Raw genomic sequence first — 18,514 nt, forward strand, 5'->3', positions numbered from 1 at the left:
AATGTACCATGGGACTTGCTGGCACAGATGATGACGAAAACAGTTACAGAAAGTATGATAGACATAATTTCTGAAATTATGAATATTGATTAGAAGAATTAAAGTGGCTAGTGAGTTTCCAAGAGATTGGAGAATTTCCGGAACTTGAAAAGGACAAAATTCTCCTTACTTTACTTCTTAAGAAGGGATTCCCTTCCAAGTCCTGTTAACTGCAAGTTGCTGATGAATAAAAAGTTATTCAGTCGAAGCACAAATTCAACGACTGTTCGTTTTGACCTTCGCTGTTCTTCACCACACACTTGTACCTATGACATGAACGATATTGTTTCATTTATCTAACTTGTTTGTCCGATAAATCACATCAATGATGGTCATTATTCAGAATATTATTATTTGCCAAAATTTATCGATGAGGATGGTTTACTTGATCAAAATTCACTGACTGGTCGATTTTCATTTCAATTAATTCGTAAAATCACCATGAATTACTAAAATTATGACCCAAAAATGTCTCACTTGGCCTGGTCCTCCTTCACTGGACCGTGTATTTCCAATAAAAACTGAAAGCCCTCTTTATCTTTATCGTCTTTTTTTGCGACTATCTTTATTCGATCCGTCGCTTTCAGTGGTTTATCATCCTTAAAAAATGAACCTGTAGACTAGGAATGATAATAAATAAATTACTCCTTTGATAGCGAGTAAGGCAAAAGCACATTAGGTATATGATATTCCGTCCCATTCTTATTAAACTACTTCATTTTTGACTTTTTCTTTAATGAATTTAGAAAGCCCAGAGATCCTTGAATTTTCATGTCCACTCTTGGTCTTGGAATAAAGATATGATACCTTGAACCATTCAGCTGTCATATCCAGATGTGATTTTGCTCGAACCTTAATTACAATAATATTACCACCATCACGCTGTACTATATGAGGCTTATCATGAAATTCTGGTGCATCTGCAAAGAAATAAGTGTCTTATAGTAATCGCTTTCATTATAAAATTTAACTAATCTATTGATGATTTCGCTTGGTAATACCGTAGATCTTGCCAACAGTGTACTCCAGTTATCACACTGTTGCACATAATATATTATCAGTCCATTACCAAATTATCGTTGCTTTCATTACTGGAGCATGTGGGCAAAAAAATAGAATTATTGGTGCGAATGATGTAAAATGTGTTATAATAATATCTGGAGTATTGGTAGGATAAATTATGTGAAATTTAATTACCATTCCAAGATGCTAATTTCCAGCTACTAATTTGATAACTATTCTAACCGATACTTAATTCCTGACAATAACTTGCTATAAATATGCCCATAAATATCGAGGAAAAAAAAATATAACTGATGAACAGTTAGATACAAATCAATAAAGCATCACTTACTTCCAGCTTTCACAGTAAATGTAGCACTATTTTCGCCATCGCTGCTGTAGAATTTCGCCTTATATGAACCCGCCAATTCCTTATCGAAATTCTTGATAAAGAAAAAGAAAACATCAATATGGGTAGATATTTACATTTTCAAATGGGTAAACAACTTAACTGCAGTTCCTAAGAAAGCGGTGCAGTATCAAGTTGCTTAAGTTGTTTACGAAGATGAATGCATGCTGTGCTGAGTTCCACTGATCAGCCTCAGCAAGCACTCATTTTGAAACATTACAGCAATGCAAGTATGAACTAACACACAAACAGTATTTTTATAATGACATTATTTTGCAACAGAAGCAACAATAATGCTTGAGTAATTATGCTAATAGCCGCTGCTTTAAGTGTCCAAAAATTGAAAGAACTTGCAGCAAATTTCATTTCCAGGTGAACCGATAACCGCAATTAATCATATTAATTTGTAATTTTAATAATTTGGTATTCCGGACAGCTTCTATTACAGATTGATTAACATTGATTACCAAAACCGCATCACCACTGATGTCAAAATAGTCAATTTTACTTAACCCGTGGAACGAAGACTTCCTCACCTTAATTTCACATCTTAACAAAGTTTTCTTTTCGCCTTCATCGTGTTCTGAGAAGACGTATGTTTTAGTTGGCTCAATTTCTTTCTCGCCCAAAAACCACTTTGTCTTTTCAGGCAAAAGACCTACAAGCAAATGAATAAATGAAGGAAGTAAGACACTATAACCGAAATGAGTAAAAAGCAGCACTAACCGGATGCGATCACTTCTAAAAAGACACTGTTTGTTGCGCTGTCCTGTACAATCTTCGGTTCCCCATGTATTACTGGCGGCGCCATTCCGGTGCAACCTGCAAATATCCTGTCACTAATTTAACTTCGTACATTCGTCATGAGTGGAGTGGAGAGAGACAATTTCCTGAGATGATCGAGAAGTCAAGAAATGAAGGCTACTGTTGCCTCTGAAGGAGTAGGCGTACTCTCGACACTGCCAACATTGCAATTTCAACAAGTTTTTTCTAGGATGAGGGAAGTCAACAACTGACTCTGATGACAGCTACTTCTACCATCTCCTCCTTTAGAACCCACCCATCAGCATTCACCAATCCAAAACTAACTGAAACCTAAGCCACAACACAGCACTCCCCCTTCCACACACACATACGAAACCACATCCGTAGCCACATCTGTCCCGCGACCACATCATCTCTACTCTGATCTTTACTTCAACTCATTCTCTTGCAGTTGGCTCACGCCACAAAGGTAGGAGAAGCGTACGGAAGATGTTCGATCACCTATCGCATAGACTGACGCAAGTAAGCCAGGTGCAGATGTCTGTGCCTAGCTTTCTGCGGAACCATTTTTCTGCTACTTACCCGGTCCTTTCCAACTTGACAATTGCGAGAAAAGCTCTCCTTAGGGCAATCCACTCACTCTCATTATAATTGCTACGTCTACTCTGTTCAATAAATGATGTTAGTCGAAGACAGAAGTGCTCCACAGTGATTACCTTAGCATGCAATGAGTAGAATTCAAATTCACATCCAAATTGTCTTTGATCTGTAAAACAAGATAGCAGGAAATGGTACTGTTGATAACTGCTGGGTAGTAAGTCTAGAGCACTGTGTTTATCTGTCCTGTATTGTCATGTAAGCCACGGTAAGCACAACTAATTATCTTATAATTATTGCTCGGTATCCACCAAGCAGTGCTCTGGCAATCGAATCGAAAAGTCAATTCGTTTCTCTGTGATCTGTGACCATTACCAAAGAGTTATAATGCTATGAAGAACAGAATTACCCCTCAATCCATCTATACTTTCGACTGATTCGGAGATAATTTATAACAGATAGTACTACAGACATATACTAGCTGCACACACACACACACACACACATGCACATGCACAGACACTTCTTGCATGCACGCACGGGAATTTAATGGATTTGGGGAAGCGATGGTAGCAGCGGGTGGATGAATGGATTTCGTTGGGAACGGACTAAGCAGACGTGCGGGAGAAGAAGGATGAGTCATCTCTCTTTAAGAACAGCTGCGATGGCTAATGTTTTTACTGCTTGTTATCATCACAAATCGAAAACTTTCAAACCTTACTTTTTCTTTTGTTGGGAAACTAAGGACAGATTAGAAAGGCAGAGAGACAGAAGTAATCAAATGACAGAGATGGGAAGATAAAGCCCGGAGGAAAAGTATAAGTGGTTGTTAAATTCTCGACTAATTATACGAAAGCACAAGACTACCACCCCTCATATAAGAAGCTGTCATCGTGTATGTGAAAGGGATTTCTCTCCACATACAATCATAATCGCCCATTCACTTGGACGAGTACCGTTTCAGTCTTCATTTGACGTCACCGAAGATTGATTCCATTTCCGACGACATCATGAATCCCTTTATGATCTTTTACATTCTGCAGTAAGATAACCTCACGCATGAATAACTGCTTTCAGTTCAATGTAAAAAATGAATTAACACAAGTCTGTGTATTTCTAAGCCAATTCTTCCAAAAAGATGCGCCCGAATGCATTATTTGACATGACGTGAGATGTCAGGAAAAGGACATTAGTGTTGTAGCGATTGCCTCCCGGATCATCGTTCATTTCAGGATTTGTAATGTCTTATTTGAAAACAACATCTAATGTAGACTTATTTATTAAATCATGTAAATTTAAATAAAACAGAACAAGTCCATCAATAGGCCGACACAACGTGAAATGACAGTGGCCATTAGAACGACAAGGACACTTCTAGTCAGAGTTATATTGTACATTGCTGAAAATGAGTGAATTTTAACATTCGTTGAGAATGGATGGATAATTGTTAGAGTTGAGAGTGATACAAGTAATACAAGTAAGCAACCACCTCGCTGCGCTTGCACGTGAGATATGAATATAAACAGTTCGGTGAGTATTCTGTACGACCATAGTAAATGTAAATGCCATATAACCGACAGGACAGCAAACACGTTTCCTGAGAAACATATGAAATATTATATTAACTCATTTCGTTCCCGACATAATCACGCCAGTCAGAAGTTATGCTCGTCCTTTAAATAAGTATGTTTCCACGACTTTCTACATTTCTTCAACTAGGAATAACCTACTAGCGAATACACTGGTCATCATCACCTGCACATTGGTCAAAGAAAGCTTTAAACACATGAAAAAGCGCCAACTGTGATGCAACAAACCATAGGATCCAATGCAAAATGTCTGCAATGTTTTGTTGACGGAAAATGTTGCGGAAATTTGAAGAGACATTAGTGCCAACACAATCACAAATGATGCCATTTCCAACAAACTTTGCAACAAACATTCGTAAAACTCCCATTCCAAATCATAGGCGTTCTCGTCACCAGACATTATCCGCCATCTTATCCATTTGCTATAGGCATTGCATAGCATAAAAATAATGCACAGCTTGTGACAGTACTGCAAGTAAAGCTCTATGCAATGGTGACACAGGATGGACAGCTGTACCAGTGGCTGTGCTGCGATGCACACTGTCAGCTTAGAATTATTTCTTGCAATCGTTTCAATTTCTTTACAAAGAAGCTCTGGAGAAACCCGACATTGCTACAGTTTACATCTTTGCACGTCAAAGCGCAGACCGATGACACAGCATGCAGTGTAATGTCGGCCTCACGTCCTCAATTCACTCACTCACTCATTCGTATTTGCATTCTGAAAAGCGTAAAGGATACGCGGTTGTTGCCGGTATTCATCAGGAAGTGTCGATACGCTTCAATATACTGCAGCATGAGGTCAATTATTACCAGCACAATGTCATATTCGATATATGCGTCCACAGCTCTGCCGCAGTTAGACTGAAACTGAACAGAAGGTCACCAGCACATCTGCTACTGTCAGAGAGGTCATCTGCTACAGCACTACCCTAATTAACGCTTAAACTCATCCGGTTAATATCGAAGCTAATATGCACTTGCAAAGTGAATCACTGGGCAACATACACATGGCGTGAGTCGGATACCATTATCACTGTACTTTAGGAAAAGACTGGATGACGGGTGACAACAATTGATGCAAATGTACTCATCCACCATTCCTCTTGTGCCTTCCACTTCGTTCCTGAAACTTATACACGTCATTTCACTGACTCAAAATTTAGACTGCACGCTCGGAATGAACACTCCACAGGCGGATATGAAAAGGGATAAAAGAACTTGAAGCAATTCAGGTTTTTCTGCTGCTGGAAATGAGGTTTAGATTCCGGAAGGGTCGACGGGAAGGGAGGAGCAAGGACGGACCGTTGCATTTTGTCACAGTATGGTTTCGACCACGTGCAAAGAGTCGCAAGCCTTCCGGTGGAGTCGGATAATTTTAATGATATCTGGAAGGGACCAGGGCTTGTCACCACTGAATGATGGCGGAACACTGGCGACATGTGTGGCAGAGCAGTGAAGTTCTCGGTAAGTTGTCCTTGTATAACTATTTCCTTGCGTCTTTCAGTCTTTCACTCACTCATTCTCTCCCTCGCTTCGGTTGTGACATCTCCAGTTTATGGTTCAAGAACACCTGCGAATTTATAATAATCTTAAATTATATGTAAACTGACAGTGATCCTTTCTTATTGATGCGTTGTTTGCTTCTCTGTATAACTTGTTTTCTACTTGTCCTCGATCCCATCCTGAAATGCTCTTTTTCGAGACATTAAAAAATAAAACCTAATGAGCTTCTTCCGTCTCACAATATCTATTTAAAATCTATTTAAATATCTATTTAAATTGAAGCAAAATTGTTGAACAGTTACAGTCCGAATAAGGATGCTGCCCTAGTAATTATTAACCTCTTCTCATAAGAAATAATCAATTCAATCTTGACAATATCACTTGTCGAAGAAATGATCTAATTATGTCTAGCAGTATGTAGCTCGGAACTTGTTCCATTGGTTTCCGTTACTTTTTCTGCAAAAAAGAAAGTACCGAGAATATATTATTCCATAGACGAAAAAGTAAGCCGGTTATGGAATGCTTTATATTTGTACGCGATCTTCACTTCCTTTATTCGCTTAAATTTACAAAGAAAAATTCTGAAGAAGAGCGTTTTTAATTTGCTTCTCGAATGCAATTATTTTCTTAATCTGAAATGTGAAGGTGGAATGGTTTTTTCTGCTCTTCTGGTCTTCCTTTTATTGACAGTTTTCTCGGGTTTCGATTTAATTGTTGGACAAACTTAAAACAGCATGTCAATTCGATAATTTTGCTCTTGACTTCTTATAAATGGCATGCATTCTCCATTGTTTGGACCTAGTACACAAGATAGCAATTTTTTAATCTTTAGCTTGTAAATGTGCTCCAGAAAACTTGGAAAGTGCAAAATTTTCTTCGTTAGTCCTTGCATCTTTTCGATTAGTAATATTTATGAGAGTATGTTCTTTATTCGGAAACTAATAAATGTCCAAAAATTTTCGGGTTGTTGGTTATTTTGTTAGTTTGCGAAAAAAACAACAGTGAAAAAACAAGAAATGGTATACATAATGGACTTTGAATCCAAATATGTTTTCTTGAACAAAATCCTTAAGGTTTTTTCTTTGGCGTTGTCACCGGAACTAAGTATGAAATATTATCGAAGAATTTTTACAAGAAATATAATCAGTGCTCGCTGTATATAACATAAAACCAATGATGCAGGTGACTATATCTCTGCACATCATTATCTATTCGAAGGATGTACAGTTCTTGAATTGGGCGCCGGTTGCACTGGAATACCGGGATTAGTTGCTGCGAAATGTGGAGCCAAATTGGTTATTTTTACAGATCATCCCGAAAGTGAAGAGGTGATCATCTTTATAACGTGTTTTTAATGATTTGTATTTGGATATGGCAATTAATAAAATGCCCTGTTTATGGACAGCAGTGCTTGTTGCCTGTTGTTATCCGGAAATTGCCTAGAAATCGAAGAAGTAAGGAGCAGGCATCTTGTCCTCGATATCTGTATTCAAAACACAAAACTTCCATTTGTTGCCTCTATTAACGAAAAGATCCTTATTCATTTGTTATTTTAGGCCTTCAAAATCTTGAAACAAAACTGTGTTGTGAATAACCTTGACGAGAATTGTTTCTTAATAAAGGTAAGCAACTTTATATAATAGAAAATGATTAATGCTATTGAATTGTTTCATTTGTTGGCAGGTCATACTACCTTTAGTTTATCAATGTTCAAATAATTTTCGATAGGAAAATGACCAGATTAAAAAATTCTTTTGCTAACATTGACAGAATTAATTTAGATGGTGTACTCTGTATTTTCTAATTTCGTGGTATTTATCGAGTAGATAGATTGTCTTGTTCTTGTCTTTATTTCCTCAAGTTTTTTTTTTTAAATATTGTAACTTATTTATGTGCATATGAATTGTTAAGTTTTGTTTTCTAGGATTTAGACTGGAATGGTTCAGACCTTAATCAGGTTATGGATGATGTTCTTGTGTTGCATTACATTTTAGCAGCAGATGTTTTCTACGATATTACAGTGTTTGAACCGTTTGTGCATACTGTTGCATTATTATTACAGCTGTATCCCAAAGCGACATGCATATTTGCTTATGAAGAGAGGAAGTATCGTTATTACATTTTTCTTTCTTAATTTAGCTTTTAATTTATGCCTTCTTGTGATAGCTCTTTTTTTGTAATATTCTTTCTTTATTTTTCAATAAATTTTTGCAACGCACCTTTTTTCTTTTTTTTTTACCTTCTTAAAATTATTTCTTTGCTTTGCAATATGAACTTCACCGAAATAAATCCATCACAGATTATTTCCAATTTTTACTTTCCAGCTGTAATCTATTTTTTGGACTAAAATCTTTTCATTCAGTTTAGGTATAACTGATCTTTCTTTCTGTTATCATAAGACCAAGGTGTACACTTTCATCAGCTCTATTTCATGTAGTCATCATGACCTTTCCATCTTATTCTGTCCAGTTGCGAAACATTTAGAAAGATTTTGCTGTCAGCGAGCTTTCAAGTTAAAGTCTAACCTGTGTGGTTTGATGTAATTTATACCGACAAGAAAGTAAAACTAATAGCCTTCAAATATAAATTTTCATTTTTCTTATTAAGCTTTCGTTGTTAATTCCTATAATGAATGTCCTTTAAATTTGTAATATTATTTAACTGATTTATTGAGCATTATTCATCCGTTTTTTTTTTTCTTTGTTCCGAATACTATTTCATAGCAAAAGCTTTAATATTGAAAGATCTCCCTTCACTTTTTATCTGTTACATTTCTGAATAGGAGAAAATAATGGATAATCATCCATTTTTAGTGGAAATCAAGAACAAAAGTATCAGTCATGGTTGAAGAAATCATGAAGAATGAAGTAGTTATTAATCGTTCGATGCTTCTATTCTTCTTTCATCCATGAAACATCTAATCTCACTTCACTTCACCAGGCAGCATTGAGAGATGCTTTTCTTCATTAGTAGCAACCATCCTTTCAGATTTCTTAATGGCCTGCAACCTTCGTAAATTCTTCAATAGAAGCTTCTCTGTCAGTTACATTTGCTTGATGGAGATGCACTTATAGTGGAAAGCAGTGTAGTGCAGAAAGTTTTCTTTGAGAGGAGAATAGATTCAAATTCATCTTCTTCCGTACATGAGTTATTATGTTTAGTTACAATCTTACTTAGTTTTCCTTTGAAATTTCTCATTTTAATCATGGTGGATGTTCCATAAAGCGTAACAATATATTTCCATTGACCCTTATTGACGGACAAACTAGACCGGTTTGAAATATCCGTTCTGGAACTCATTTTTTTTCTAATCGTATTTTTCAAATATTTATAATAATGGATGATGTGCTCATTAGGTTTTATGAAGTGAAAAAGGCTGTTGTATGTTTGGGAGTGTTTATCTTTTTCCACTTATTTATTTGCTTGATAGTTGATTAGACTTTTTTTGATAAATTCTAGCAGATTAATAAATTAGCAAATATGGCTACATAAATTTGAAAAGCTAAATCATTTTTTAATGATGAATAAACTTCTGCAGTGTTATAAGATATGGTACCGTAAAGCTGATGCTTCTGTTTTCTTACTATTTTCAAGTATAATTTTTTTCAGCAGCAATTGGTCGATCGAGGATTTGCTTCTACTAAACAAGTTATGTTGTAGACGTGTGCGCGTTGTTCACACCGATCTTCATACAATTCACATTGGGATCATTTTCAATAAAACAGGTAAACTAGTAAAATAGTGAATTGATAGCTGAACTCTTGTGCTGTATATTGTGTTGGTCTCTCTCATAACAATATATTATGTTTGTCCGTAAAGATATCGACTAAGTTACTAGATTGCAAATGTTTTGTGGTTTTGTTGTCCTTTTGTTTTATTTTGTTATATGCAGTAGTTGGGTTCAGACTCAGTGAGTGTAACACCGCGGACTTCTTTACATTTTTGTAGTTTTTACATAATTTCGCTGTAGTTCCGGTTTTTCGATGAACACATATATCACATGTATTTTTTCGAATGCCTAATTCAAATTTTACGAGAAGTACCACTGATGACAATACTTGCATTACTTTTTCTTCATTGATTTTATTTCCCGTGTGATGAGCAGTTGACGGATTGTTTTGCTTATAGTGTCGATGTTTGTTTTCTTAGTTGTGGAATTAATTGCATTATCTTACAAACATACGGATTTCTTAAATTGTAGTGATGTTTTACATGTTGATTTAGAGATGTTATCAAGACTCTCTTTATTATATTACCATTGCTTTATTTTCTGCTTCGAAAGTACATGTACCTTATGGCAGCACACTACAAAATTTCAGTGTGCAATGTTACAATGTCCATGTACACATGTATTTGTTTTCCTGCAATGTGTTTTCATTTGCTTTGAATCGATTTTTCCCTCTCGCAACCTTCGTTAATCTATGTTTTCCTGCAGATCCATTCCTGTACGTCAATTGCAAGTGTCTGCTAAATGTGTTCAATTTGGTTGAATAATGCTGCTTGTGCATGTTTATTTTATGAGCTTATTTTTAGAACTATCAAAAGGATTTCCAGTTTTATTTAAAATAGTGAAAGCTTTTCTGCCTTTCCAGTTCTATTCCTTGCCAAAATTGTTTGAGTCCTTAATAAGATGAAAGTCCAAATTCGCATTCGGTTGACATTTTCTTGGTAATGTTCATGATTCACGTGAGGAGTTCTTATGAGCGAATCATTTTTGATATTTTGTGCAGCTCCTTATTGTAAATAATAAGCGTACTAGATGGTGCCTATTAATAATGGGAAGCTGAAATTATCTTGCATAGTAGATATAACAACAGAATTTAAAGCATGATCTGACACATTTTTTTTTTTGTTCTTGCGACATTGCCGAATGAAAGTATGAATGAAAAATCATGATTCGTACACGAAAGGCTTCTAATTTTCTGAGTTAGAGGTGAAACATGATGAATACAAAACTAATAGGGGATAAGATTTTGAATATTTTTATAATTTGTAATTGTAAAAATATAAGACGAGTGCTGTAGAAGTTTTTTTTTTTTTTTTTTAATGTTTGATAGTAATCGTTGCAGATTTTATGGAAGCGTCGAGAATATTTGCTGGAATCGAAGGGTATTATTTTAAATTACTAGTTTGTTTCTAGATGGGTTGAACATATTATTAACCTATTTGTCATTTATGTTCCAACAATCCTTCACATTGTTGATTTTTGGTACAGCTATAGATTCCAGTGGTGCAACGCAGTCTCGACTTCTTTTTATTGATGAAGCTGGCAAGCGATATGGCGAGTGGAGTCGGACTGGCCTAAATTGCTGTCTTGATGGATTCGATGTGGTTGCGGACAGAATAGCAAAATGGATTCAAATGGCTAAAAAAGAAGTTGGGATCGTTGGTCCTCTTGCAGCTGTGGTAATGAATTTTTTAAGCTAAACCAGGCATTTCGTTTCGCGGTGTGATTGATTTTAAGAATAAAAGTTAGCTTAATTAGAACTTGAAGTTTGTTCCGTATTCGTTTGAGGTGATCTGCACATTTTGGTGATTATAGGTTTCAGTCTTCAACCATATTAAGGGAATGGGCCTCTCGGGAGCTGAAGATGAAAAAAGCAACCAAAGACTGATTAACTTTTTGAAAGATCAACATGGGGATATTGCAGTCGAGTTTTCGCTGTCCTCTGATGCTGTTGTTGCAGCTGCTGCTTCATTCCAGAACGGTGAGAATATGCTGTGTTAAACTGATTTTAAAATTTAAAATTTTAAGTATCATTTTGATCTACCCTAGGACGGAGTAGAATATATGTATAGGTGGTGCGGTAATCGTAGCAGGGACCGGTTCAGCTTGTCGATTATTAAAGGCTGACAGTAGCGTGTATGGTGTTGGCGGTTGGGGACATCAAATTGGTGATGGTGGTAGCGCATTTTGGATCGCAAGGAGGTATTGTGCTGATTGCATATTTCTTGTATTGTTAAAAACTGTCCTTGTATTGAGCTGGTTTTTTTATCTTTGCATTTTTCGATTTGCTGTTTTCTTATGAAACTTAATATTACTTCAAATTTTGTTAACTATATAGAAGAAAGATTAAAGATTAATTCAATGTATATTTGACGAGGAAGATGGACTTCATCCGTCACCTCATTCGATTTCAAAAACAAAACGATTGTTTCTCGAATTTTTTGATTTGTCTGACAAAGCCGGTATTTTGGACATTTTATATACTAATTTCGATAAATCCAGAATTGCATCTTTCGCCGCTCACGTTGCTAAAGGTTTTTATTCTTTTCGGGTCTGTTTTGAGACATTTTTATCCCTGATGTGGCAGTTACCTGTTTTCAGAACTCAATTTTATGGAAGTTAGATTCATCTTCTTTCAGAAGCAAATGATGATCCTCTTGTTCGGCTAGTTTTTCGCGATGCTGGTGAGCAACTTGGCTTACACGTACGAGCAATTTCAAGAAATTTCGATGAGGTTGGACTTTATTCTTGTCTCAGTTCAAGCGTTAGTCTCATCCAGGATTCATTAGACGATAATACTAGCTGCTCTTCCTGTTCAGTGATCTTGTGTATTATAGGAAATGCTCCACAATGCTCCGCTTCTACTGATTGGTTCTGTATGGCGAAGTTGGGAATTGTTAAAGGATGGTAAGATTGCTATTTGACTGATAAAGTGATTAATTTATTATATTCTAAGGAGATTTTTCAAGTAGAAGTGATTTCAATTTGAACTTTTTTCCTAATTCATATTGTGTTTTTGTAGGTTTTGTACACGGACTCAAAAGTAATGGCAGTCGAATTGGAAAGGTAACACTCTACACTCTTCTGGAAACACCTGCTTTAGGAGCTGCTCTATTAGCAGCCAGAAAAATTGGTAAAAAAGTAGCGTGCGAGCAGAGAACTGCTATACTTGAGGTCCTCATCTTGTGATATTTCAGTGACATACTTGCTGTCTTATAATCACAATGCTCCATAGTTATTATGTGCTGTTATCATTACAGTTTCTGGAAGCTATGAGATACCTCAAAAACTATTAAATATCTCCTAGCAGATCTGTGACTTGTACTTTATCTGCTATTTTGTTCCTCTGTGATGACCATTTACGGAAAAAATTAGATTTGAATCCAAATCTCAAATAAAATTCATCGATATCTGCATGACTTAAAATGCTTCTAACAACTCTGCGGTATTTTTCGTAATACCCATCTTCATCTATTCGTTTGCATGAAGAAAGTTATATGTATTTCAGGATTTGTTGAGCTGCTTTTTTTACATAAATTATTTGTTATATTCTTTTTCTTGTAGCAATTATTGACTACGTTTTGATGTGTTAACCCAGTCAGGTTATATAGATGTTACACTTGTATTCGATTTTTTTTTTTTCTTTGCTTTTGTAAATATGTGGTATAAAAAAAATATCATTACATACCCTAAATTAAGATTTCACTATTATTTCATCGTTTCTCAACATCATTAGAATGTATTGTTAATAATAATGAAATGTTCTGCGCAAATATCGAAATTCATCATGATTGAATGATTCATTTTTTTCTCTCACATTTGTCATGAGGTATTCGATAAGTTGCAGAAAGTGATATCGGTAATAATCGTAAACATCTAATGCAGTGAGGTGTTCTTAATTCTTCCTTCAGCAAAATTTAATTCTTTTTCATGAAATGTCGGACAACGATGATGCCATACCAGGACAACGTTGGATTATGTGTAATGTCTGTTGCCGTTCAGCGTCGATCTCGTCTCCAAACATTGCATTCTTTTTGACAAAATGTGGCCACATATTCTGCAACAAATGTTTAATTGGTATTGCATCTTCCCAAGGTTAGTCGTTGTTGTGATGTTCGTTTAACCAGTGATGCTGTGGTTCTTTTCTGTAGGCGACAAAAATATTATAGATAAGGCTTCCATGCTTCTACATGTGAACATTCTGGAGTGAAATGGTCACTTCCTTGTAGTCAACATTTCGGTCCACTCTTTAGTAAGTGTTACAGATGTGGCTCATGTATGTCTCTACTGCAAGAAGAAGATTACAATTTGCAAGATCAGCCGTGATATGCCTGAAACGGTTCGTTTTTTAGTTGCAGCACGAGATTCCATAAGTGACTGGTGCTAATATCGTCCTTTTACCTCTTATTCTGGACAATTTTTTTTTTTCAGGTTCGAAGTTACTTCCGATGTCCTAGAGAATTATTGACTGATTCAATGGTTGAAGTTATGCAAGTAATCAAATTTCAAACAATGCATGCTGCATGTTTGATGAAACGCTTTAATATAATGGTTAGCTCGTGATGTTTTTTCATTCTTTCTGGTCATTTATCAGCCGAATTTATTTGTTTTGAATAACTATCAAAATTTAATGAAAGAGTGTGATAGATTAATGATTACTGAAATAGATAGTTCATGTGTTATTTCGTGAAATTTTTCTAAATGTTTTTTTTTTTTTTTTTATTGGCTGCCTATTGATTTTTTAATTGTTTCATGCTTTTCCATGTATTCTGTTTTGAAGAATCAGTATATTATTTTTTCGAATTCTAGAGAACTAATTATGAAAAACTTCGTCGATTTTGTTGCGAAGTTCTACACAAGAAAACAATTTTGGAAAGGTATGATTTGCTTCTGGGAATTTATGTTCAGCGAAAAAGCTAGAAGTGCCTTCATTCTTCTTCTGTGCTTTTGAGTGCAAAAATTTGCAGAGAGTTGATGAATAAAGTTGGACTTCCACAGCATAATAATATATCAGTTAAGTAAGTCATTGCTTATTTCTCATCCTGCTTATTTGTCATCCTGTAAAATTCGAGTTGAAGTTTTTTCACAAGATTGGGTGCAGAATAATGTACCGTCCTGCAAAGTTCAATTAATCTAACAGAGTACTACCATGATTCATAAATAAAATTCGAGAGCCAAAAGCTTAATAAGTTATATCAATAAAGGGTTGAAGAAAACCTATAAAATCTATGATTAGTCACATCCAGTATGAAGTCAGTATTTAAAATGGAAGCACAGTGCTGGTAATTTAATTCCGTGAAGGTATATAGTTGCTTATTGTTGATGGCAAAAGATGGATCATTACCTTCCCATTCTTTTTAGTGACATGAACACTCCTCTATTGCAATTAAATACGTCGGCCGAGAAGTTGCATTCAATGCATAATATGGAAGCGTCGAAAACATCAATCATCTCCGGTTTATATATTAATATATCCTTTTTCTTTAAAGAAGAAATTCTTAGAAAAAAAGCCATAAAATTTATGCTTATTCACATCTGTAGAATTCATCGCTGTGATACAATTTATAATGAAACAGCATGATTTTACTTTTATTTAACATTCTTAATTTTACTATATTATTTATCTAACATAAGTTCCCTTATTGTGAAAAACTCTGAACATGTGATGAATATCCATGATGAAATTTCATTTTTAACAATTATCTGCAGAAAGCATATCGAAATCGGGTACAGAGTCATCAATTATTGAAAATTCGACCTGCTCACTTAATGTCACTGGTAAAATTTCTGGATGTTTCTTTTATCATTTCTATATATAGCTGTAATTTTCCAAAAATTACTGGTTTCCTTAATGAAGTGTGATTTGCAAAAATGATGTATTGAAAAATTGAGATGTTGAGGTTGTTGATATGGCGAAAATATCAGTAAAGAATTCAGTGGCTCTTCGGATATCGTGAAACCGTTACCTTGATGAGTGGTCAGTATTATTTTCAAGAGGTGTTTACTAAATTATATTATACTTTCTGCGACAGCAAATGTTTACTGGAAAAGAAATAGAAAAAAATTGAGGTTTCTACTATTGAGTCATATGAAAAATTACAGAATGATGTGACAACCAAGTTAGAGAAAGTTATTAAAAAATTAAAATTCCCATCAACTGCGCTTTTTGCAAGGTCGTTGACACAGAAGAATGTTTAAATAAAACAAAAGCTCTTCGTTATATTTTAATTAGTACCTATGCTCGCCAAAGATAGATTAAACTGTCCTGCTAGTTGGGAGAAATTTTGATTCGGAAATGAGAATGATATCATGGACTCGAAACATTCCTGCTGATCTCCTTGCGGTAATACATGTTGCATCCTTACTTTGATTCTTCGAAACCAATGTTTTATTCCAGGGAAATATCTGATTCACGAGGAATATTTAACGAATGTCGCTGTTCCCAAGAAGAGAAGTAACTTTCACTACTGAGAGTACACTTTTTCAAATATTTTATTTTATTACTCACTGTGCGATCTCCATTGTATGGTTTGATAAATATTCTTTATGCGTTATATATTTATTGACAAATTTCGTTAAGGTCTTTTGCCTTGATTTTCAAATTCCTATCTATTACGTAAAGTTGTCATGTCACAGTTCATATTTTGCTACTAAAAGTGAACCCCTATAAGGATAAGGGAGAGGCAGGCGTTCCTGACTTTTCATGGAAATGCATAATAACACAGTTAAAAATTGCTGCATGTTGATTTTATTTTTTTGTATGGATTTGTCAAAGGATTTCAATGGAGATGCAAGCGGATGAGGATAATGGTAGTAACAGTAAGTATATCATTTGCGATGTGGCTTTATCAAAAATCATATCATTTGAAAACGTCAAGCGGTCGTTAGTCAATCGTACGGCAGGAACACTGCTACGACCGGTTAGTTGCACTGTTTAGATAGGATTTTGTGATTGACTATGTAGAATCATGAGAATTTGAATGCAAATAATTAGTAGATTGTTATTGATGGACCGTTGATTGGCGTCAGCTACGATGAAAAGTACGCAATGAACGATGATATGTATTTTGAGAACTACGTTGGACAGATGAAAGCAACCGGAAAGACACGTACAGGATTCAAGATTATGAAACCATACCCGGTGCAAGCTCTGGTGAAGATTTTGTTTTATTTTATTGCCCGTGGACATAAGACGACTGCTTTTTTACCGGTCTTTTTTGACGAACGGTTAGATGAATCGTGTTGCAATCGATGTGCGTTGGTTAGTAATGTGGAGCAGTTCCGTGAGCTTGTGCTCTTGAAACTGATTAAATTCCTACCACATAAAGATTTTGCAAATGAAATAAAGCATTATGCTGCCGACTGTCATGGAATTTTGGTTACTAACCCGGAGGCATTCTATTTTAACAATTTTAATTTGCATCGAAATGATCACTCGGAACAGGGCATCACATCTGCCAGTGCAACAAACACTTCATGTGATTTGATGTGTAGCACCGCGATATTCGAAATATTGTCCGATAAGAACAAAGTGCCAGTAATTATACCTCTTTTCCGACCTTACAACCACCGACTGGTCATCTCCTTAGATGTTACTTGGAAGAAGGTATTGCAAGTTGAAAAGCCAGAAGTCAGTGCTTCTGATTACAGGTTGTTAGTTAATGAACAATTGATGCTTCAGACGCAATTTAGATTGCTGAGCAAGTTAGTCTCCATGATGGATGATCAATTTCCGTGTGGTCCATCTGATGCTGACATTGTTCCACTTTTTCAGTATACACTAGGATTTACTGATGAAGCAATATCTTCAGCGAGTTTATTTAAAGATTGTGGTGATGGAGAATAAATTCGGGCGGAAATACCGGTAAAATTGTTGGAAGCTGGCTCGATGCACTCAGGGCCTTCTTAATCAAAATTTCAACTGGTCAGGAGAATCTGGATTTGTGAAGTATTTACTGTAAACAAACTTTATGATTTTAAAGATATTTACCTCGATGAGTGAATGGATTTGAAAGCTGACCGTGCGCGACTACAGGCGGGATGCAGCACTGACGAATATTTGAAGGAACTGATCATTTGTTATCTTATGCTCTTTTATCTTCGTCAAAATGACCTTTTTCTACCCAGCATCATTCCCGCAAGAGTTAGTTTAGTATTGTTTTGCAGTACGCCCTAACCGGAAATTAGCAGTTTTTCCAAGAGATACCAAATTTATATGACACACATCTTAGTTGCTCTTTATACTCTCTGTAGTACTGGTTCCTTATTATTAATAAATATTTTGTGTGTTATCTGCACAGGAGGTCGCATGACTCTTTGCAACGATATTTGCGACCTATTTCTACGACGGTAGTCCGTACAGTTTGGACCGCGATTGCCACGAACATTATCGATGAAGTTCCTTATATTGTAACTGACAATTTCTACACACCAAATTTTATTAGGCCTCGGAAACCGCACTTGAAAATACCGAGGTATAGGAGGTTGAGTTTGAATATTTTCGTAAACCATTGTGTTCTACACTTCTTAATACACATGGTATGACAATAAACAGCTGTGAGCAACTTTCATATACTTTTTTTCCTAGTGATAATTTCAAAACAAAATTATTTCATCATTGAAGAGCATTTTTTAGTTACAACAGGAGGAGGAATAGATGTACTGAAAAATAAGTTTTGCCCTGTCTTAACTACACATTTCTGTTGCATAGTGCATCCTGGGAACAAGGTCGTCCACTATCCTTTAGCATCAATTGCGACTATATATGAGTAACTGTTCGTTCTATCTAATTTCCTATCCAATATAAAGGAACTTAGTCGGCATAAGAGAAATTTGTACAGAGAGATGGGTTTTAGTGAAAGATCAGATAATGCTACCTTT

The 18,514-nt window shown here is 35.5% G+C and overlaps 5 protein-coding genes across 5 annotated transcripts; 3 read left to right on the top strand and 2 right to left on the bottom strand.

Moving 5' to 3' along the window:
• Positions 1-238: 238 nt before the first annotated feature.
• Bma-zig-12 (conserved hypothetical protein,hypothetical protein) lies at positions 239-2,261 on the bottom strand (the record flags this gene model as incomplete). The annotated part of the gene is made up of 6 exons (XM_001898472.2): positions 239-305; positions 517-638; positions 847-959; positions 1,394-1,484; positions 1,987-2,108; positions 2,177-2,261. The coding sequence occupies 6 exons, from the start codon at positions 2,259-2,261 to the stop codon at positions 239-241; spliced, it is 600 nt and encodes a 199-aa protein (XP_001898507.1).
• Positions 2,262-4,107: 1,846 nt separating this feature from the next.
• On the bottom strand, positions 4,108-5,502 carry Bm18582 (Uncharacterized protein; the record flags this gene model as incomplete). The annotated part of the gene is made up of 4 exons (XM_043077913.1): positions 4,108-4,409; positions 4,630-4,870; positions 5,143-5,265; positions 5,410-5,502. 4 exons carry the CDS (start codon positions 5,500-5,502, stop codon positions 4,108-4,110), a joined length of 759 nt encoding a protein of 252 aa, XP_042933847.1.
• A 317-nt stretch (positions 5,503-5,819) lies between these two features.
• Positions 5,820-12,823, top strand: Bm6204 (RING finger protein 4, putative; the record flags this gene model as incomplete). Its single annotated transcript, XM_043077914.1, has 13 exons — positions 5,820-5,868; positions 7,090-7,235; positions 7,464-7,529; positions 7,832-8,013; positions 9,517-9,632; positions 10,977-11,016; positions 11,136-11,313; positions 11,474-11,615; positions 11,707-11,836; positions 11,987-12,168; positions 12,274-12,368; positions 12,472-12,541; positions 12,657-12,823. The coding sequence occupies 13 exons, from the start codon at positions 5,820-5,822 to the stop codon at positions 12,821-12,823; spliced, it is 1,563 nt and encodes a 520-aa protein (XP_042933848.1).
• Positions 12,824-13,569: 746 nt separating this feature from the next.
• Positions 13,570-15,542, top strand: Bm18200 (Uncharacterized protein; the record flags this gene model as incomplete). Its single annotated transcript, XM_001898475.2, has 8 exons — positions 13,570-13,729; positions 13,900-13,973; positions 14,066-14,185; positions 14,444-14,511; positions 14,602-14,652; positions 14,996-15,090; positions 15,344-15,412; positions 15,535-15,542. 8 exons carry the CDS (start codon positions 13,570-13,572, stop codon positions 15,540-15,542), a joined length of 645 nt encoding a protein of 214 aa, XP_001898510.2.
• An 874-nt stretch (positions 15,543-16,416) lies between these two features.
• Bm7173 (Uncharacterized protein) lies at positions 16,417-17,480 on the top strand (the record flags this gene model as incomplete). The annotated part of the gene is made up of 2 exons (XM_001898476.2): positions 16,417-16,554; positions 16,632-17,480. 2 exons carry the CDS (start codon positions 16,417-16,419, stop codon positions 17,478-17,480), a joined length of 987 nt encoding a protein of 328 aa, XP_001898511.1.
• Positions 17,481-18,514: the final 1,034 nt, after the last annotated feature.

This window comes from Brugia malayi (genome assembly GCF_000002995.4).
Source record: "Brugia malayi strain FR3 genome assembly, contig: Bm_v4_Chr2_contig_001, whole genome shotgun sequence".
NCBI classification, from domain to species: Eukaryota; Metazoa; Nematoda; class Chromadorea; order Rhabditida; family Onchocercidae; genus Brugia; species Brugia malayi.